The following is a 22,210-nucleotide window of genomic DNA, read 5'->3' as shown; positions in this document are numbered from 1 at the left end:
TGATTTTATAGAATTGTAAGAGATATTTGTAAATTTATTCATGTTGATGTTCACCAATAAAAGAGAAAAAAAAATCACGTCTGCTTCACACACAGAAGGTCGCGAGCTCGAGCCTCGCCAGAACATTTTTCTTTCATCACTCCCAGTTTTTCAAAAGAATTCGAAATACTTATTATGAGCATTCGATTATTTCATTATATTTAAAGTTGATTACGAGGGTTGTTCGAAAAGTTCGTGGACAACTGTCATATCTTTTTTATTTGACTTTATATGCTATCCAAATTTGGTAGATATATTTTAACAATAAATTCAAATGATATGCATTAATTTTTTTCAAAATATTACGATTTATCTTATCCATATTTTAAAAATGCAAAAATCGGACCGCGGAGCAGGTCAAAATTTAGTCAGTTACAGACAATACACTAAATAATGTCTGTAGTCATATTCTCCATAAAATGGAGCTAAAACGAAAAACAACCTAAAAATTCAAATTAAGAATTATTACAACGATTTTTATACCAAATTATGGTTTTATATTTTGCTTCGTTGAAAAGAAATTAACTTGAGAAGATAGGTAGTCCTTCTAGATCTTGCAAAGGGGCGAAAACAATGACGTTTTAGAACGTCACGTAAAAGGCAATCAGATAACGATGCAGTTTTGTGTTTTTCTCAGGAAAAATCCTGAATAAACTCTAAAAAGATTGAAGGAATGAAGAAAATATGTCTCAAGCGAGTTGTGCATGTGTGTACAAATAGTACAGTCAGTATTTGAGTGACAGAGACTCTGTATCGGACGAGGATGATCTGTGAAGAAATGGTTTTATCGTAAAAATCTGAACAAAACTTTTAAAAGTTGGAACGTAAAGGGAAGACATAGGCGCTTAAGAGTTTAAACTTTGTTTAAAGTTTGAAGTTTTCAGACTTCAAAGAAATTAAAACCTTAACAAAGGAAATTATACAACTAGATCAATTCTTGAGAAAATAAATGTCAAATATTGGAAAAAGGATCTAATGAATGGGCATTGGGTGTTTTGTTTCACTACTTTACTTGGCGTATTTTGTTTTGATGTGCCATCTTTTTGCTAACTTTTTCATATGACGTTTTGATTGTCTTGTCTTACAGATACTTTTTTTCTAGTCAGTTTTGGGGGATCAGACATTATCATATTTTACGTAACTGCTACTCAAAGCTTGTGAATCTGACTCCCTTCTTGTTTGTTAAATTGTTCACATTTATACCGTCATTTTAATAAATGACATTATTCATCTCTATGAAAGTGTTTTATTTGACTTATACAAAATTAGAAAAAACAAGCTGCGATGAGCTTGCCTATAAGCATAAGAATACATAAATGGGCATTGGAATATACTGTGTGAAATGTGTAGGGATAGTATCTTTTAGAAAATCTCCACGCTATGTTTAGACGTTACATTGAAGTGTTAAGAGTGCTCCGCGGATACAAAGCATGTTGATTTTAAAATGAAGTAAATTGATTTCTGTTAAATCGAATGGAATGAAACTTCACACATCAACAAAATATTTTTACATATTAAAATGTGCTTATTTTAAATTTCCAGTGAGTAATGTAACGAAGATTGACATCGTCCACGAACTTTTCGAACAACCCTCGTACTTATGTAGTTATTAAAATATATACCAGAAGATTTAACGTTTACGTTTTGTCATAAACATGACAAATTTGAATAGAAAATTCATTGAATTAGTTTGAATTCGTAATGAATTATAGTATTCGTAATTCTTAACCTTTTTGACGAGAACAAGGCCTTGATTATGTTTAACTGATATAGCAGAAAGAATTTTAATTAAAATTGTATTCATTATATCATAATATACAATGAAGAATTACTTCTAAACAAAGTCATGCTTCTTCATCCCAGGTAATTTTAGACACACAATGACTCTCACTCTTTATTTTTTAAAAAGGATGTTCTGTTGAAATATGGTATCTTTTACCAAACTTTACTTTTGAACATGTTTGACATGTTTATTTTTTGTGACAAGACCTTCCTTTAGGTACCAACAACTTGACATTTGATCTTCACTTTGGAGTTTGACCCACTTCTGAAAAAAAAATAACGTTGGACATTACTTTTGAGCGATTGGAACTATTTGGCTTTCATATTTTCAAAGTATTTTTTAGTAAAGCTTCCCTTAGGTACTAGTACAATTTTTACCCTTCGACGTTGACTCTTGACCTACTTTTGAAAATAAAATAACCTTTAAACCTTAACCAGAACTTTTGAATGGTTTGAGCTAGGATTTCATATTTCACTATAGTACAGATTTCTGTGACAAGACTTTTTATGTCTACTAATGATTCAGACATTTGACCTTATAGTTTAACTTTTTTCGAAAAAAAACTTTTGAATGTTTAGTGCAAGGGCTTTCATGTATATATTTTCAAAATGATTATAAAAGTATTAAAATGATACAAGATATTTATGATGATTATTTGATTAATAGTCAATTAATTTACAATTTATTGATGATATGAAGTTTATGATTGCTGAACAGTTAACTTTAAGATGAAAAATTGAAACTAAAAAGTTAAAAAGTTAAATGTTAAAAATATGTCCTAAAATATTTTATATTCAAAAGTTAGCAGACCGTGATTTAGATCCACGGACCTCTGGGTAATGAGCCCAGCACGCTTCCACTGCGCCACTCTAATACAAATTTCATCCATGTAAAGGTTGATAACGTCAAAAAGCTTTTCTTCGGAAAAAATTAGAGTTATTCCGCTTGATATTTATGAATTACATGCATGTACATTTATTTGATACATTTCAACCGAATTCATTATACAATGTTGAGAGAGAGAGACAGAGAGAGTAAAAATTTAACAACACTACTTCATACATACATGTAGTATTTATTTTAACACTACTACGTTTTTTTAATTTGCTTTTTTCTTCAAAATGTAATCATTTCAAATCTCATTCTACCTTCATTTATTCTTTTTTGTATATTTTAAAAGGGGAATATTTTCCAGTGTTTATCTATATGTACTCTATTTGGATATTATACTAAAAAAGTTAATTAACCAAACTGTCTGATAAACGTGATGACGTTAACTTTTTAATCGTCAACTTCCCTTACCTATGCAGCAATATACCATCATCACCTGCATACTAAGTTTATATCTCTCAGTTCATTCGATACGCAAGAGCATGTTTTACGTATGAAAAATGTCTAAAAGAGGTAAATAATTGACAAACAAGTTGATGAAACAAGAATATCAACAGTCTCGTTTAAATTCACCATTTCGTAGGTTCTATGGTCGATACTATGACCTTGTCAGCAAAACAATTTATGATGAAGTCAAATGCTGACTAACATTTTTCATACTAATTGTTAGTCCATTGCTTGCACACTGAATTGACGACGGATGTTTGCGACCCGATCATGACAAGGAGCACACGGCGGGTGTGACCGGTCGGCAGGAAATGCTCACTCCTCCATGGCACCTGATCCCACTTCTGAGGTTTTGTTGGTCCATGTTTGCTCTGCTTCTAATTTCTTTTGTTGTACATGTATGGACCTTTGAGCTTGAATATTGTTCGTTATCTTAATATATTTCATACAATTACCAGCTGACTAAAATCAAACATTTACATGCATCTGTTTGATTGGATTGTGACGCTTCACACAAAAGAGAAGCTGCTATCGGATTGATTTCAGCCTTTAAAAAAAGCAGAGCGTGGTTTCCATATTCGGACCTCTGGTTTATGGGCCCAGCACGCTTTCAATGCGCCAATCTGCTTACTATATGGTTAATAATTTAATTCCTCGATGTGAAGATTAGAATTTATTGGATCAGAAAATAACCATAACTAACTTCCTTTCCAATGCCGAGGTCGGTTCAAGAATTTAAAAGGAAATCAACTATTTCAATTTATAGTAAATGTCTTTTCAATTCAAGATCTTCACATCTTATATCATAATAGTGGGCGAGTAATGTTTTCATAGGTGTAAATATGCCACTTAACAATTGTTTTACATGTTCTTATTTCGAGATAAAAGATTTAAGAAATCGGCAAAAATAAGGCGAGTATAACCTTGAATCAACACTGAATCGAAACAGATAAGAACTGTCTTGGGTACCTTAAGTTCCACAGTATAACGTGTTAAAGCATAATAAAGGAATACAGTATCGAATATTAAATTTGAATTAATATTTATTTAAATTCCAGCAATCAGACTACAGAGCCACGAAATCATTGATATTACCCATGACTGTAAACTTGTAAGGTAACGTGAGAAGAATTCAAAAATGTATTATAATCAATTTCAATATGATGACCACCTTTGAATAACCAAAATTTACTAAATGAAGCCATTCGCAAACATTATTATTTAGAAGTAAAGTTTCTTGTTCAGGGTTTTCTTATTTGTTATCGGTAAGGTAGATATACTAAATATTTCATTTATTTTCATACAAACTGGATAATTTTGATATTTATATATATCATAATAAGAAATTATTATGAGAGAGAGAGAAAGGATATAGCAATGTGATATGTCACACCTCGAGGTTTTCCTGGTATAAATTCTGTTTAAATATGACTGGTTCTGTAGTGTAGTGGTTATCACGTCTGCTTCACACGCAGAAGGTCGCGAGTTCGAGCCTCGCCAGAACCTTTCTTTCATTTTTTTTATCCACCGCTTATTTTTCAAAAGAATTTATAATTTTTATCCCTGAAAGCCTTAATGTGGGCTTAATTATTTACATAACATTTAAACTTACTTGTGTAGTTTATTTGAAAATACCAGAAGATAGAAAATTCATTTTTCCATTTCACGTGTACGCTTTTGTCATAAACATGACAGATTTGAATAGAAAAGTCAATGAATTGTTTATAAAGAATTATATTTTTCGTAATACTTAGCCTTGATGGCGAGAACAAGGCCTTGTTTATGTTTGACTGATAAAGCAGGAAGAAGACAATCTAAAACTGTGTTCATTATGTCATGATATACAACGAAGAACAACATCTAAACAAGGTCATGCTACTTCGTCCCAGGTAACTTTAAAGGCACGTTATAATTAAGGAATAACCGTCGTATTTTTCGATTTCATGATGTGATCAATTGTTTGGCTTGTGTGATCGGCGTTTATGCATAAAATTATCACGCAAGCCAGTCGATTGACCATCTTCATGAAATCGAAAAATAAGACAATTATTCCTTATACCGTATGAGTGGAAATTTTAGCGAGACGCAAATTTAGCGATTTGTCCTTAAAAATTGGTACTTTACTTTTAGCGAGATGTAATTTTAGCGATTTTAAAAGCTCACTAAAAAACTATTACAAATTAAGCGCAATTAATTTTTAGCGATATTCAAATTTAGCGATCTTAGCACCCTCGCTAATAATGCCAAAATTAAATTCTCGCTAAAAATTCTGCTTATACGGTATTTATATGCTTTGATTCCGTCAATCCACGTGCTCCAAGCCCTGCTTCTGTCTATAGCTATTTGCCCCGCCCTGCACGTGATTTTTTTAACCGCGCAAAACATTGATTGGGAAATAAAGTACATTTAAAATATGCAATTTTATCTCGGACAAAGACATTGGAAATGTAAATATTAGATTATATATGAAATGGACAAATGTATTTCTTACTCGGTGCGTAAAATGTAAGGAGATAATGCCATTTGAAAATGTTTCTGAACGGAGTGAAAAAAGTTCATAGCAGGGAAAATCTACTTTTTTAAGGACACTTAGATCATTACCATACATTTTCAATAAGTTTTCGGGATTTATTCATTATTTGTATTTATTCATTATTTGAAAGAAGTGATGTTCCGTTGAATATGATATCTTGTATAAAACTTTAACTTTGGTCATTACTTTTCAACGGTTGGAGTTTTTGAATGAAGTATATAGAGATAACGAACAGTTTTCAAGCTCAAAAGTTCTTCAACAATACATAATAGGAGCAGAGCAAATACGTACCTACAGAACATCAGAGGTGGGATCAGGTGCCATGGAGGAGTGAGTATTTCCTGCCGACCGGTCACACCCGCCGTGTGCTCCTTGTCATGATCAGTAAATAGCGGAAAAACTGTTGACAATTCAGTGTGTGAATAATGGCCTAAAATCAGTATGAAAAACGTCAGTCAGCATTTGACTCAATGATAAATTGTATTTACTGACAGTCATGATATCGACCATAGAACTTTAAAAATGATGACTTCTGGTATCCTTGTTTCACCAACTTGTTTTTCATTTATTAACCTCATTTTAAAAATTGTACATTCGTAGAACATGCTCTTGTGTATCGACTCAACTTAGAGATATAAATTAGCCCGTATGCAGGTGATGAAGGTATTTTCTGCATAAATGAAGTTAACGACTGAAAAGTTAAAGTCATCGCGATTATCATAAAGCTTGGTACTTATCGTTTATCATAAAACTTGTATTTATCATCAGAATGATTTTTACAAAACTATTTTGCAAATGACAAATACATATAACGAGTAGATGAAAAAATTAGGTATAAAAAGAAAAAAAATGTTTCTTGGAGGTTAAAAAAAGTTTTGAGTCAGACCAGTCAGATCAGACCATCTGAGATGGCCTCTGGACTTTCTTTTGGTTCTACATTTTTGGACGCTTGATCTCAGACTTTGAACCTTCGCCATGAATTGCTAAATGGTGGTATGAGTGTTTTACAAGCATATATGTATCACGTTTATTTTGATTTGTAAAGTTTCCAATTCTTTTTACATCAACATGCAGTTTATATAGAAACGAGCCTTTTCCTGCTCCTGTGATCGAAGGATCGAGAGTATATTGTTCTTGGTGTGCCTTTCTCTTTACCTCTCTGTTTATCTGTTCATCTGGCTGTCTTTTACCTTGTATATAACATATGAATGGTTATTGCAAGGGTTTTCATATTTCCCTTTCATATTTCTTTGGACAGGACATTTCTTTGGATAGAATGATGTATTCTTTGTGGCAAGATCTTCCTTTTGGTTTTATTATATGTCTTTTACCTCCTGTTCTTCAGCGTTGGTTTCCTTAGGTAACGAAATGTTTGATTTTTGATTCCTAGTAGTCTGATTTGCAGTTACAAACTTTAATCTTTGTAATATCTGCCAACAGGTGCATCAATGTTTTAAATTTTAATTTTTTTTTATATTCTAGAATATTTGAAAGAAAACTGGCTCACTTACGACTGCTTTAAAATACCCATTATGAACAGAATAAGGAACTCATAAGAACAAAGAATCAAAATGCTGTACAGACACTTTAGAACTTAGCTTTTGTCAAAAAATATCTTCAAAATAAGGACAGATATGTTATTATTATTTTTTAAAAGATGGATTCATTATTTAAAGATGAAATTCTCCATAATCAAAATTCAGTCTTCAATATTTTAATATTCTAAATTTGAGTTTGATCTTCCTAACCTACTTTGGATTCATAATCTCCACCATCAGTGATACTTACTTATCTGAGGCAGGTGATCCCATTCTATAGCATTTGTTATACTTTGTGCTAAAAAATGTTCAAAGAGCTCTATTGTTCGTTTATCTTATTTTGTGATCGATCGTACCCTTTTTATTACTATAAAATAAAATAATGAATAACTAGAAGATTTTTAACTTATTCTCTTATCTACCGGTAAAAATATTAGCACCAGTAAAAGTGGTGTTAATCAAATGCTGATACTAAAAGGATACTAAAAGGAAAGATTCGATTTCGCAAAATGTCGTCCAAATATCTGACTTGATATTCCTTACAATCATTTCCAATGATAAATTAATTATCAGTCCTTCTGATATCATGTAATAATACTTTTATAAAAATTGAACACTTAATTATAATATTTTGTCACTGAATCGGTCATCTACCAAAAACTCACTTCACCTTTACCTTCTCCCATACCTTGACTTCCGTGGATGTCGTTGGGACACCTTTGAAGACCTATCTATAACGGATACTTTTATCCATAAATCTCTTTGTCGCTCTCTGGGTTTCTGCTAGGCTCAGTCCAGTCCACTTAGGGATGTTGTCTTCCCACCTCTTCTTTTGTCTTCCTCGTTTTCGTCCTCCTTTCACTGTGCCTTGCAGGATAGTCTTTGCAAGGCCACTTGAGCGTGAAACTTGGCCGTACCATCTTAGTTTCCGCTTCTTGACGATAGTGAGAAAGTCATTGTGAGGTCCTATAGCTTCTGTGACTGTCCCGTCGACCTCTGCATTGGTCACATGGTCCGTGTAATTGATGCCTAGTATCTTCCTATAGCATCTCATCTCAGTGCTCATGATCCTCTTTTCTAGCTCAGCAGTGAGAGTCCAGGTCTCACAGGCATAAAGGAAGACCGACATAGCAAGGGAACACATTAACTGGATCTTCGGGCGTAGAGTGATGTTTCTGTCTCTCCAGATGGTTTGTAATTTCGCTAACACTGCAGTTGTTTGTGCAATCCTTGCTATAATTTCTGCTTTGGAGCCTTCGTCTGATATGATGGATCCGAGGTACTTGAATGACTTCACTGTCTCCAGACATGTACCGCTAACATTGACTTTTGAGGTGATGCCTTGAGTGTTGTTGGCCATCAACTTTGTTTTTTCTGCACTTATCTCTATACCATATGAAGAAGCTGCTTGGTCAAGGCGATTCACCAAGCTGGTTAGCTCTGTCTCTTTCCCTGCAAGGCCATCAATGTCATCAACGAATCACAGGTTTGTGACGGTTCTTCCTCCGATGGAGACTGTGCCTTTATGATCATCAAGAGCATCATCCATAATCCTTTCAAGCAAGATGATAAAGAGGGTAGGAGAAAGCAGGCAGCCTTGGCGTACTCCTACTGTTGTGCGGAACCAGTCACCAATGCTAATATTTAGGAGAATTGTACTAGTGGCCTTGTTGTATAGCTCTTCACTCGAACAAGGTTGGCTTTGATGTTGTATTTCCTCATGTTGGTCCATAAGGCAGCATGCCACTTTCTATCGAAGGCTTTTTTGAAATCAATGAACACATGATAGAGGTCTTGTTGGTGTCGTGGGTACTTCTCGCAGATTATACATAAATTGAATATCTGTTCGGTGGTACTTCTTCCTGTTCTAAAGCCTGCTTGTTCGTCAGCAATGATGGTCTCTACTACAGGTTTCAGTCGATTTAAAATGATCTTCAGCATCACCTTGCTTAGGTGGCTTATTAAACTGATGGTCCGGTAGTTGTTACATAGCTGTAGATTTCCTTTCTTTGGTAAGGTGATAATCTGAGACAGTGATTGTTTCCATGGAGTTGGCCAAATTCCAGTGCTCCAGATGTTGTTGCATATGGTTGTAAGAGCTGTGATCATTGCTTCTCCTCCTGCCTTAACCAGTTCTGAGGGTATGTTGTCGATACCTGCTGATTTCTCTAGTTTTATAGTATTGATTGCTGCCTCGACTTCTTCTCGTAAGATTGGAAGTGAATCCTCCTCTGTATTTGCCATTAGGCAATTTAATAATGCTTGGACTCCCTTGAGCTGGTAGTTGTATAGCTCGAAGCAGTATTCTGTCCATATGTCTAGTATATCTTTTTCCTCAGCTAGGCATTTTCCGGACTTATTTTGGATGCTTGATAAGCATTATGCTTGTTGGTCTTGTCTGTTTCTCTGTGGTGAGGTCTTTTACCACTTGATATGCCTTCCTAGTGTTGTTCCTTTGAAGGGTTTCTTCGATTTCTGAACACTGTTTTTCAATCCATATATTTTTTGCCTTTATCCAACTACTTCCGGACTTTGTTGTTTGCCTCTCTGTATTTCTGAGCTCCTACTGGGTTGTCTTTCGTTTTTTCTACTCTCGTCTCCTGTCACATAGCTCCAAGATGCTGGCAGTAACTTATGGTTTTTTGGGGCGCTGGTGTTTCCCCAAACTCTCATTGGCTGATTCAACTATAGCGTCGTTGAAAGACTTGACCACTGATTCAAGATCGAAGCTGTTTTCGTCCAGTGTAGTCAGGGCTGCAAATTTCCCTCCGATCATCGCCTGAAATTCATCTCTTATATTCGGATCTTTTAACTACTCCAGGTTAAATCGAAGTCTGGTAAACTTGGATTTCCTGATTTGTTTCAGATGGACTCTGAATGACATCATGACCAGATCATGATCGCTTCCTATGTCCGCACCGGGGAAGGTACGCGTGCGTGCTGTGTTTACTCCTGCTTTGAAGCGCTTTTGGACCATAATGTAGTCAATCTGATTTCGGTATTGGCCACCTGGGCTGGTCCATGTCCAGTTCCTTGATGGTTTGTGGAGTCCCAGTGTGTTTGCCAGCACAAGCTTGTTGGTGGCGGCAAACTCAGGCAATTGATAACCTCTTTCATTTGTTGTAGGGTTGCATGATGGTCCGCGAAAATCCTTCCAGATTGCTTGAGCATATATTCCGACCTTAGCATTCCAGTCACCTTGTACCACTAGAAATTCACTAACTTTGTTAAAAACTGCTCCTATTTTGTAATGTTTAATGGGCTTATGGGCTCGAGTACTGTTCTTCATCTCCACATATTTCATGAGAAACTTCAGATTGTATTTGCTGTCAAGGTCATTGTATCGATCAGAGAACATGCTTTTATGTATCGAATCAAATGGGAAATATAAACGTATATAGTTGATACGGATATATTGCTACATAAAAAAGAGTAGTGGACAAAAAAAGAATTAAAAGCATCACGTTCATCAGAAATATTTGTTACCATTTAGCGTCTTTCTGTAGCAAAATATCACTACAAGAGAAAGAGATGTGGCAGCCTCTGTAGTATTTTTTATATCAAGTTCACTAGGGTATATTTCGTGTCGACAACTTTTGTTAATTGATTATAAACCTCGTCGATATATCTAATTGTTGAACTAAAGGCCACAGCAAGTGTTGGCTTCTTCTCATGTTAAATAATTGGACTTAATTCTGCTTCACATGGAATTAGAATATAGGTCTGAATTAGTACCATGGGAATTCCGACGTATTGTTGGAAGATCTGGTCTCCACAAAATAGCAATATATACTAGGGTATCTCTTCTAGAACTTTGATTGTTTTATTTAAGTTTGTAAAAAGCAGGCTTCACAGTATTGAATTTATTTATCCCATATTTACACCTTTATCCAGTTAATATAGCTCATATGATATCGTTTTCGTTATCCCACAGTTGTTACTTCTCAGTTGGTTTTTGGTTAGAGTGATGAAGTAAAATGAAGTGGAGTCCTATATAAAAACACAACTTGTTGGATAAAAATCATTTCCAACCACAAATCATGTGAGATCCTATATATATCGTATGAGTCCACGAACTCTTTTATAACCCCTCTTAACAAAAATCTCACTATGTGATGGTCTATGGATTTGAGTTTATTCACAGAATATCTGTCTTATTCAAGGAGAATGGACTTTAAAGATTGTAAACCATGTATTAAAAGATTTAAAATTTGCAAGTGTCTATACCTACGTCATTTCTACATTTGTTTTAATTCTTTCTATAATTTTGAAAGTTTACGAAGCATTAAATTAATATCTACAGGTGTTCAATGGGACAGGTGTTTCCATGCATTAAGAAGTATTAATTCTTCTCTAAATTAAATATAGTACAGAGATTTCCAATTTTCAATTATTCATTTCTTATCCGATACAGGTAGCCAAAAGTAAGAATTTAGTAGTAACCAGTTGTTTGACACAGCATCTCACAATGAAAACATTCTTATTCATATCTACCTGTAAATCAGCCCATCTTACAATGGCTCCGTCCTCTTCTCAATTATAGTTTACCATTTTTTTTAATGCAAAAAGGTTTACGATGACAAATATTTTAAAAGAAACGTTATATCTTTATATTTAATCACTATATATACCGCGGGCAGTTACTTTATACTTGAAAAAGAGTGCATTGCATGCTTACAATTAACGTTTAAGAGCAGGTGTTTTCAGAAGCTATTAAGGGAGTTAAAGTACACTCTTGACACATATATATTGTTAATGTCACCCCACTGAATTCAACTTGCTTCGTATTGTAGGTGGATGGGAGGAAGCACTTTTTCCAAACGATTTTTTTTATTGTTTAATGTTCAAAGGTTGTTTGCCACCTCCTCCCAGACATTTAAGGCAGAATTTAACAGTGGTGATGTGGTAATGTATTGATAAAAACTGATGTTCAAAATGAGTGAACCTACATCCCCCTTCACGAACTAAGATTTTGAAGATTGTGCAAAATTCCTTCCCCATATTTTTTTCTTCCCTGCCCTTTTCTTCTTAAAACGTTTTTACATGCTTGAAAAAGTGCATTATTAATCATATATTAACAATTTTCCCCCAAACCCCTATTTTACTACTCTTGAATTTTACTTTACGAGTGGAATATTATTATACGGAAGGCTTTCTAGATCACGGACGATGGATAAAGATCAGAGTTGCGCGCACAATCGTCTTTGAATCAAAGCCTCTTTTCAGATTATCGTTAAACTGCATGACGGAAGGAAATATATGTACAACGTGCGACATTTAGACAGGCATTTTCTAGAGTGGATATATAGTCTATATTTTTATAAATGATATCCTTACATAGCATTATTGATTTGTCCCCGACATTGTAGTAGTTTAACGTTTTATGATGGGCGATTTATAGCGGTACCAGCCCAACAATTACCGAGTTAGTTTAAACAGGTAAGATTTCATCTAAAATTTTCAAGTTTGTCTTCTTTCCATTTCACATGTTTCAGTTTTGATGTAAATCACAATGTTATATTTTCATTTTCACATATCATTTACAATTTTCCTTTTTTGCATGCTTTATGATTTGTATATATTAATAAACCTGATTTGCTTACAAGCATTAGTTACTAGATGCTTCTCATATTTAAAGAACACGTAAACACAGTTGTTCTTGCATGTAATCCCTTGTATTTAATTATCTCAAACCCCTTGTATTAATCTCCCAATCACCGCATAAAATATAATTGCCATCGTGTACTGTTTATGGGTTACAAAAACATGTTCGCTAAGCTCGAAATTGCATTTGCCTGGTTGCATTTGAATAATTAAGATATAGAATCTGAAGTAAAAACACAAATTAAAGTATTTATTCCTACTGGCAGAAAATTGCATTTGGATAATCGTCAAGAAAATTTTACATGTGTTTTAAGATAAACTCATAATTGAATCTTTTAATCTCTTGCATGACTTCAATAAGAAATGGATTTAATTTGAAACAAACTAAACACATTTTAATTAAAAAAAAATCAACCATATTTGAACGAGAACATATGACTCAATTGTTAACGTATGTCAAGGAATTTCAAGATGTGCATATTTTCAATTCATTCTGAAAATTGTATCAAACAGGACTTCAACATGTTTCGTTGAAATAAAACAATGGCATTGTGTCTTAAAAAGTTTCGTTATATCGACGACTTATTGTCAATTTACAATAGTTATTTCCATTCTTATGTCGATATGATAATCCTGGTGAACTTGAAATAAAAGAAATCACAGAGCCTGACACATCTGTTTCATATTTAGATATTTTTCTTGAAATGGCTATCTAACAACCAAGCTTTATGACAAACGAGATGACTTTAACTTTTCAATTGTTTTCAATTTCAAATATATCTTCATTTCCCTGCATTCGCGGTTTATATCTCAGTTGATTCGATACGCAAGAACATGCTCTACGTATGAACAATTTTTAAAACGAGGTAAGACAAACAAGTTGATGACACAAGAATCTCAGCAGTCTTGTTTGACTTCGTCATTTCGGAAGTTCCGTGGTCGAAACAATGACCTTGTAAACAAATACAATTTTCAGTGAATCATTAAGTCAAATGTTGACTGACGTTTTTCATACTAATTGTTTTGTCATTATTTACACACTAAATTGTCTATTGATTTCTCAGTTATTTTCCTATCATGAAGAGGAGCGGTCGGCAGGGGATGCTCACTCATACATGATACCTGATCCAATTAATTAACCTCTGACGTTTTGGAGTTCGTGTTTGCTCTGGCCTTATTTTGTATTTTAATGGACTTTTGAGCTTGAATACTTTTCGTTATCTCCACATACTACATCTGCCCGTTTCTCATTGCTATTATTCCCTTGCCTCCTATCATCATTACTTCACCTTACGACTCTTTATTTCCCCTCCCTAGTACTTTTAACATCCATTTTATGTATCCTTTTACTTTTCCCACCTCCGACGTACCAGAAACTTAAACCTCTGGCTAGTCAATGGTATTTTTACGACAGCGAGATTATTTACACGCTGTTGACATTATTTGTATCAAGTGGTAAATTAATTCCGCCCTCTTAGTGTGATTTTATTCAAGCATTACTCAAACACTTTTGTGTGGTTTCTTTTTATACATAAAATTATCACTGATAGCAACAGACTGTGCGTTTGCATTTTTATAGGAAATGTATTTGCTTCAGAGGTTTGTATTTAGAGCTAATTAGTTTGTATTATAATGAGATTTTAAATGTAACATTTTATTGAGAACAACTAGGAGCTTGAGTTAAATTCTCATCAAAGTAAAAGCTAAATGCCAGGGTACTTGACATACTTTCATAACTGTATTTTTATTAAACGTAGGTCACCGGATTGCAGACCTTTTAAAAGTGTCCAAAACATACCATGAAAATAAATTTTATGAATCCTAATCTTGTTTTACATTCTTTTAATTTTTTTAATGAATTTTCGGTTGCATCGTTTTTGTGTCAGTAAAACCCCTTGTTTGTTGTGTAATATAGGTTATCAAAAGCATCCTCTGTTACCCTTTACACATGTCTAAAGTCTTTGTACCCATTGCAAGAAAACCTCTGCTTACTCATCATTAGGGATGCCCATACAAACTGATTAATATAATTTCCCATGACATACCCGATGTTATACAATCTTCCCTTGATTGTTTCCTTGCATTTTTGAAAGAAAAAAGATTTCTTTGCAAGGACAATAGGAAAAATCATGGACTTTCTGTAATTGAAGGATCTTTGATGAACTTTTCAATTGTTTAAAAATAAAAGTTAATTAAATACCTCTACAATTATTAAGATAATCTGTAAGTTGTGTTATTTACTGAATGACTCTCGTAAAATACCATGTTAGCGGTTATATATGGTGTGTTCATTTACTAAACACTCGTAATATTTATCAGATTTTAGAGACATCAAATCTGGCCCCAACATCATTTTAATCCAAACTGTCCTTACTACAATCCCTAAGGCATTTTCTATTCAATCTTGGTAAGTCTAAATGTGACACTATTTTTGTGAAATTTTCTCTTTAAGGCCAATATTCTTTCAACAATTTTTATCGAATTTCGAAACAGGTCATATGCAGAAATTAATTATCTAGAGACATACTTATGTCATTGTAATTGAGTTCAATATTAATTTCAATGCATAACATTAATCTTTTAAATCTTAAGTACAGGTTACTTATTCAACGACATGCCAGCAGTTTTCACAACTTAAGCCGGAACTGGAATGCAATTTGTCTGGCTTTGACTGATTTTACACCAAAGTAAGTTGCATTTTTAAGTAACCGTTAATCATGCATAAATTAACTAATTAAATTAATACAAGTATTAGTAACATTTTGTAAATTTTTGTATCAATGGATTATTCTGTCAGAAAAGAGTTTCGAGCGACTTTTTCGCCCTGAATTTGTTTATTAGTTTCGGATACATATTCAGTCTGGATACTGTAATTTAAATTCCGCGAGATAATACTACCCAGAAGGTATTTTTTTGCTAAATAACATAAAAAAATCTCATGTAGGTGCAAATCAACCGTGTACAGTAACAGGTGTAACACAAAGAATATAAACTGTAATGTTCAAATGATAACAAAGCTTAACTTTAGAAAAAAAGAAATATGTGCTAGAATTTACTTACTTAAGCTAGACAGAAAAAGTAGATGAATAAAGAAAAGAATTTTACTGCTTGACTTCTCAAAACTAGATAAAATCAGGGATGAATAAAAGAATTTCGCAAATATTCGTAATTTGGAAAAAAAAAGATCACGAGAATGCAAGCTATGCACCTGTGATCAAATCTGTTGAATTATACAAAGAACAGTTTTTCTTATAAAAACGACCAACCCTTCCAACTTCTAATTTTAAGCGTTTTGATTAAAATTTTCTTCCGAGTTTTAAATAAAGCCTGTCGGTTATGAGAAACAGTTAATAAGACCGAGCTTATTACACGACAGCTACTTCCCGGATCCTCAATCTGACGCACTTCAATGTCTCTTTTAATAAACAAATGTGTATATCTCTTTTTTTCCCCTATATTTGTATACAGTATATATATTAAATAGTGACGAGAATCTTGTCCTTTATCGTCTCCTTGTGGCTATAAATAAAGAGGCTTATGAATTTTTCTTCCCAGAAATAAATTTCAACCATGTCTACAGACAAAAAATCCAAACGGTTATTAGCAGAAGTTACCGAGGATTTGACGCAGGAACAAATAGACGGTAAGTATGGCTGGTTTCTTCTTTGAGTGAATCTCCATTCAAATGTATTGCAGAAAAATCATACATTAATCACACTGTTTTTTCTCCGGTTTTTCTTAAGTTGTTAAAAAAACGATTTTGTTGCTGGAGCAAAAATCCAGAGGGGATAGATAATGGTGTTTCTATGAAAATGAAATATAGACCACTGCATTAAGAATTAATAAGAATAAAGAAAGAAAGATAAGGCATATGAAAACGATAAATTGCTTCTGTCAAAACAAATGACTGTGGAAAAAATAGACGTCTTCCATTGAAAAAAATATTAGTAAATGGTACTTTCTTTTCAGAAAAGTTCTTTCACGAATTTCGTCACCAACTTTAGGATCTGTTTTCTATCGACATAGCATTAAATCATTAATTGATATATGTGTAAGGAATCATTTCATTATTCTCATAACTTAGATAAATTAGTAAAGGGAAACCAGATTTCAAGTCAATCACTAGGTAAATATATATGTAGAGCTCACCGCAGGTGTGACCGGTCAGCAGGGGATAAATAATCCTTCTAAGCACCTGATCTACCTCTGGAATTTCTGGAGGTTTCGTGTTTTATGCCGTATTCGTATTGTTTTTTCCTGTTACTTTGTTTTATATGTATTTGTACTAGAACATATAACATTTTCTACATGGACGTGTTATTTCAATTGCATTTTAATCTTAAGGTAAGCTAATTGGCATACGAATTTTCATATGCATTCAATGTTTTTTTTTTTTCTAAATTCATTGATCCTTTTTGTTCTTATTGGATCTGAAATATTCATTGGCATAAGTTTTACTCTGCATGTGGATTAAGTTGACAGAATAAGTTTTCCTTGTTTTATTTGATTTGCTTTTTCATTTTATATTTCTTATATTTTATATATGATTAAGCAATATAACATTTTTAGGATTCCATCAAATTTCTAACACTTACATTCTGCTGTCAGTACTTTTTATGAACACCAAGATTAAAACAAATCGTTCTTCCTTTTTGGATATTCACTCCTCCATGGCACCTGATCCAACTTTTAGTGAGCGTCATCAGATTTCATTATCTGCTCACGATTTGTATTGTTTCAATTACTCCATGACACCTGATCCCACCTCTGCTGTTTTGGAGTTCTGTGTTTGCTCTGCTCCTATTTTGTATTGTTTTATGGACTTTTGATCTTAAATACTGTTCGTTGTCTCCCTATGTTTCATTACTTTAGAGTCTGACTACTCTTCCTTATCTTCATTTTCCACTAGTATATATCATATACATGTATATCGTATACTTTAAGCTGCCATGGTGATTGATTCATCTGGGTTATTAGAAATTAGAGGTCAACGACTTCTGATATAGTTAGAAAAGTAATAAAAAATCGAGGGAGTGGTCCATTTAAAAAGGAAAACAAATGAACAGTCAATTTGATATTACAATGGTAATCCAAGTGTATATAAAAACAATTCGAAATAGACGATATTAACTTCAGTGCAAAAGGTATAATGGCTGTAATTCGACATTGAGTCAATGACTTTGTAGGAGGCTCTGGCGGTTATTAGAATTTTCATTTTGAAGTTAGATGATTGGTAAATCAAAGATGTCTGGAAAAATTGCTCTTGGTTGATTCTAAAATCTCAAAGATTGATTTTTTTACAATTGTGGAAATAGTTGTTCAGAATAATGGGTAAAATATGATGACCACTATTTAATCCCTTTTTATTCATCTGCTGTAAATTGTGTAAATCCAGAGTGATAAATAGCGATAATATAATAAATTGTTACATCTATATGATTTTTCATGAAGTATTTATATGAAATCATTATCACATTTACCTTCTATTTTATGTAAAAAAAAAAGCGCATCTCTTTAGGATGAAACATATTAACAATATTGTTGAATGATGAAGGTAAACATTGATATGGGCAGTATGGTCGAACCATTTATTAGAATTTTTCAAAGAGTAGTTTTTATGAGTCCTTCATCTCTTATCATTTTGATATATCTCCTACTTTTTCTACTGTTTCAGAGTTCAAGAAAGCGTTTTCGTCCATCGATCTTAATAAAGACGGTAAAATATCGAAAAAAGAACTAGTAGACGCTGCAAAATTGTTGGGTATTAATATTACACTGGAGGAATCGAAAAAGCTGATCGAGAGCGTAGATCTCAATAGTGAGTAGACTGTTGTACGTAAATCTTAGTCCTGAAGCAACGTATAACATATATAAAGCCATAAGTATATAAATCTTCTACCTTTTAATTTTCATGGAAAGGATTGATGTACAAATGAACATAATGAAATTTAGTAAAACAGAATTATAAAAACATGAGAACAACGTAAGCAAGTTATGATATACTGGAATTTTCAATCCTGTCCATTTGATAACTTATTGATTCACTTTAAATAGCGAGCTAATTAATCTAAATTTAGATATATAATTCATACACAAAGGATGATCTATAAAATAACTTATAATGGAGGGTTAGATGAGCTGAAATGCTATTAATGTTTCATAAATGTACCTTAAGTTATTTTTTCCATTTCTAAAGTAAAAATTGTGTATGAAATATTCAATGCATATTCAGTGCATCAGTCCAATCGAGAATCAAATCAAAAATTGAAAAGCAAAGATAGAAAATATTCTCAAACAAATTTTTATTAACTTGTTTTTTCTATTTTAAAGTGACAAAATTCTTTGATCATTTTTAGATGGCTTTCAGAAAGAAAATCGAACTTAAAAATACAAAGGGCTTATACTGTATTTTTTTTATTGTTGTAAAATTAAATTTCTTTTAACACATTGAATTTAAAAGAAGCATTTTTATTTCAATATGACACTCTTCCATTGTTTTAATTGCAGAAGATGGCAGTATAGGATTTGAAGAGTATGTCCTTCTCATGAAAGACACTTTTCTACAAATAGATCTGAACTGTGAACGTTACAAAGCATCATTTATGCTGATAGACACGAATAATGATGGTGTGATTTCCTTCGAGGAACTTGTACGAGCTTTAGCATTTAACAAGGAGCATCACGATCTTAATAAAGTACGCGAAATCTTTAGTGCTGCAGATACGGACGGGGACGGATCGATCAATTTTAAAGGTACGTGGATTGTGAACGATAAATCCTGAAAGGCTTTGGAATTAGGTTTTATAAATACCTTCTTAATATGCTCCTGTATGTGTATTCATAGGAATACTGTAAATTCTCATATTTTGTGGCGTCAAAATGTCGTGGTTTTAGGAAAAACTAAGAGTTTGTGGGGATTTGATATCGAGGATGAAGAATTGTTGAATACTCCTGCATATATGGCATTTTACATTTCGTGTTTTTAAGACCCCCAAAACTATGAAAATTACGAAAATAGGTAGTTATATGAATGGACCAGAGAGTATTTTTAAGATGTATATGTGGGAATGTATATATGCAAAACAACACAAAAAGCAGATGAAAAAGCAAAATCTATAAGATCGACAACAACGGAAATCACTTGCAGCTAACATGGCTAAGCTAAAAGAAAAAGAGTTTTTCTCATGTTAATACCAACCTCGGAGATATTTTTTTACTAACAACTCATTCTATAAAAACTGAAAAAAAAATCTTTTTCAAATAATTGTTTTCTAATTATTCATTTCTTTTTTTTCCAGAATTCGCTACATCATCTTTGCCTAGTGTTGTATTTGGAGAGTAAATATGAATTTAATATATTACTTAAATCGTGAAAAAACTCTGAAGACAGAAGTTCAAAACACTGTACAGGATACAGGAGTTTCCGACTTTGTTTATGTTTGTCTAATATTGTTACATTTTGCAAATCTCGACAATTTGTCTAATTTGTTTGTACAAATAAGAAAAATTGTTTTATTTTTGAATTGTTCATCTAATATTTTGTGACAGTTCATGCTTGTTTCATGAATTTTTACTTTGAATAGAAATCCATTCCAAGATACTTATAACATTATTTTTCTTTATTTTTTTTCAAAAAGTTTCTCAAATAATCAAATCAAAATTGCGTATTGGTGGGAGGGCTTAAAATTTAAACCTTTACCTGACATTTAGGGTCTTTGATAAGGTCCAAGAGGGAATTGTTATTGTTCCTGCCAGCCGAAATTTGGAGCCTCGTATCTTAACGACCCTCCGAAATATTCTCAACTTTTACTTCAAGTAACGAGCGCTTGGCGAAGAAACAGTTGCGACCTATATTCTTATTAACTTAGGTCATGCAGTCATTTTGTTTGAATAAGTTTGAATCGACCACTTTCCGATCACAGAGCAAGCGTTCAACTGAGCTCTATGAGCGTGTTAGATTGAAGATATAATCACAATATGGGGGTTGTGAAGCTGGAATCATACCGTTTGTATGACATCAAAATATGGAACAATAGAACTAGTAACTTTATCTGCCATTGGTCATTTGTAAAATTATTTTGCATATTGTCTTTAACACCACTTCTCGAATATATTGTTGAATAGTACTCAGGAGCGTCTCTCTCTCTCTTTTTAAAGTAAGGTCATCTTTAAGTTCAACTAATCGTCTGGCATAATTTTTAAAATTTTCCAGAAGACCAACCACAATAAATGGAATTTTCAAGTTTAATATTTTGATTGAGGAAACAGTTGTCTATAATATAAGAAACCCTGCGCTTTAAAGATCTTGGGGACAATAGAAACACATGGCATGGTATTTATATCACCCTCTAAACATGCTATATATGTTCCTACACTACCTGCATCGATACTGATATGATAAGGACTTATAATTAATTACAGATTATCTCAGTGGTATCTTATACGTAGAGAAGACAAAAGAATTAAAGCTTCATTAAATGCCCTTGAACTGTAACATGCGTCCGATTTCCTTTTACGTCGAGTTAAACAATTGTTTCACCTCTGCGTTCTTGAACAGTAATTTTGGTTATGAATTTGAATCTAGCTCTGACTTAATAGAACTGTATTTATACGTTTATCAACTTTTTAAATCCAGATAGCTCTTCTTTTATTAAAATTACCCGAACAAAGAACATTTACTTCAGTAGTTTTATATTACTACGCGAATTCTGGGATTACTTATTACCCGAATTGGCCAAGTAAAACAATGGTGACGATTACCATTACTATGAGAAAGACCCTATTTTTCGCGATAAATTTCAGTGTTTTAGAAATACCTAATTTATTTTTAACTGTAAATTCATGTAAAGTAGTTTCTGTTCTGAGTGGGCGTTAAATACAAAGTAAATTTTGCATCACTGATCACTTAAATGAAGCCTCGAAAAATGACATAACCATAAATTCATAATTATAACAGAGAGAAAAGCATGGGAATTCATTTTTTAAATATTTTTTTATGCTATTAATGATGATTCAAACATACATTCTTAGAAAAGAGTTCAATAATAAAGGATGCATTTGGGACTTTAAAAGTAAAAATTAGCTATAGTGGATGAAAATGGTTTTCAGCATTCTAAAGGAAGGATGATGATAGATGATAGATGGCTTTTAATATATTATACAGTTATGACTGGTTAAAAAACAACTGGTATGAAGCTGGATCCGTAAACCATACTTTTTATAGATAGGGTATATAGATGGCTTTTAATATATTATATACAGTTTTGACTGGTTAAAAACACTGGTATGAAGCTGGATCCGTAAACCATACTTTTTGTTTTAGATGCCCTTCAGTCGAATATAACTGTTTGGTCAGATGCAACGAAGCTAAAGCAA

General features: G+C 32.9%; 2 protein-coding genes and 1 non-coding gene across 9 annotated transcripts; 2 read left to right on the top strand and 1 right to left on the bottom strand.

Moving 5' to 3' along the window:
• Positions 1-4,593: 4,593 nt before the first annotated feature.
• On the top strand, positions 4,594-4,666 carry Trnav-cac (transfer RNA valine (anticodon CAC)). The gene has a single exon. It is a non-coding gene; the product is annotated as a tRNA-Val (tRNA).
• A 3,292-nt stretch (positions 4,667-7,958) lies between these two features.
• Positions 7,959-9,475, bottom strand: LOC134251087 (uncharacterized). The gene is made up of 2 exons (XM_062733453.1): positions 9,088-9,475; positions 7,959-8,683 (listed from the first exon to the last, which is right to left on the bottom strand). The coding sequence occupies exons 1-2, from the start codon at positions 9,473-9,475 to the stop codon at positions 7,959-7,961; spliced, it is 1,113 nt and encodes a 370-aa protein (XP_062589437.1).
• Positions 9,476-12,365: 2,890 nt separating this feature from the next.
• Positions 12,366-20,435, top strand: LOC134251090 (uncharacterized). 7 transcript variants are annotated; one of them, XM_062733459.1, is made up of 7 exons: positions 12,366-12,670; positions 15,155-15,242; positions 15,433-15,522; positions 16,391-16,478; positions 18,510-18,653; positions 19,343-19,588; positions 20,134-20,435. In XM_062733459.1, exons 4-7 carry the CDS (start codon positions 16,406-16,408, stop codon positions 20,175-20,177), a joined length of 507 nt encoding a protein of 168 aa, XP_062589443.1. In that variant the 5' UTR covers positions 12,366-12,670; positions 15,155-15,242; positions 15,433-15,522; positions 16,391-16,405; the 3' UTR covers positions 20,178-20,435. The 7 variants fall into 7 exon arrangements, with proteins under 7 accessions (XP_062589443.1, XP_062589444.1, XP_062589441.1 ...); XM_062733460.1 differs by having other exon boundaries at positions 15,428-15,522; XM_062733461.1 differs by lacking the exon at positions 12,366-12,670 and adding an exon at positions 14,307-14,434.
• The last annotated feature ends 1,775 nt before the right edge of the window (positions 20,436-22,210 follow it).

Source organism: Saccostrea cucullata, unplaced genomic scaffold (genome assembly GCF_032062105.1).
Source record: "Saccostrea cucullata isolate Sc308-1 unplaced genomic scaffold, CSIRO_AGI_Scuc_v1 ctg1752, whole genome shotgun sequence".
NCBI lineage: Eukaryota > Metazoa > Mollusca > Bivalvia > Ostreida > Ostreidae > Saccostrea > Saccostrea cuccullata.
This window is presented reverse-complemented; position numbering and strand designations above follow the sequence as displayed.

What these genes read in the sequence shown, in the direction of transcription:
- LOC134251087 (XM_062733453.1), bottom strand. Translation starts at nt 9,475, where the DNA reads ATGGCAAATACAGAGGAGGATTCACTTCCAATCTTACGAGAAGAAGTC. An exon ending in AGGCTTTAGAACAGGAAGAA is followed by an intron (nt 8,684 to 9,087) that starts GTACCACCGAAC and finishes ATGGCCTTGCAG; the next exon opens with GGAAAGAGACAGAGCTAACC.
- LOC134251090 (XM_062733457.1), top strand. Translation starts at nt 16,406, where the DNA reads ATGTCTACAGACAAAAAATCCAAACGGTTATTAGCAGAAGTTACCGAG. An exon ending in GACGCAGGAACAAATAGACG is followed by an intron (nt 16,479 to 18,509) that starts GTAAGTATGGCT and finishes CTACTGTTTCAG; the next exon opens with AGTTCAAGAAAGCGTTTTCG. An exon ending in CGAGAGCGTAGATCTCAATA is followed by an intron (nt 18,654 to 19,342) that starts GTGAGTAGACTG and finishes TTTTAATTGCAG; the next exon opens with AAGATGGCAGTATAGGATTT.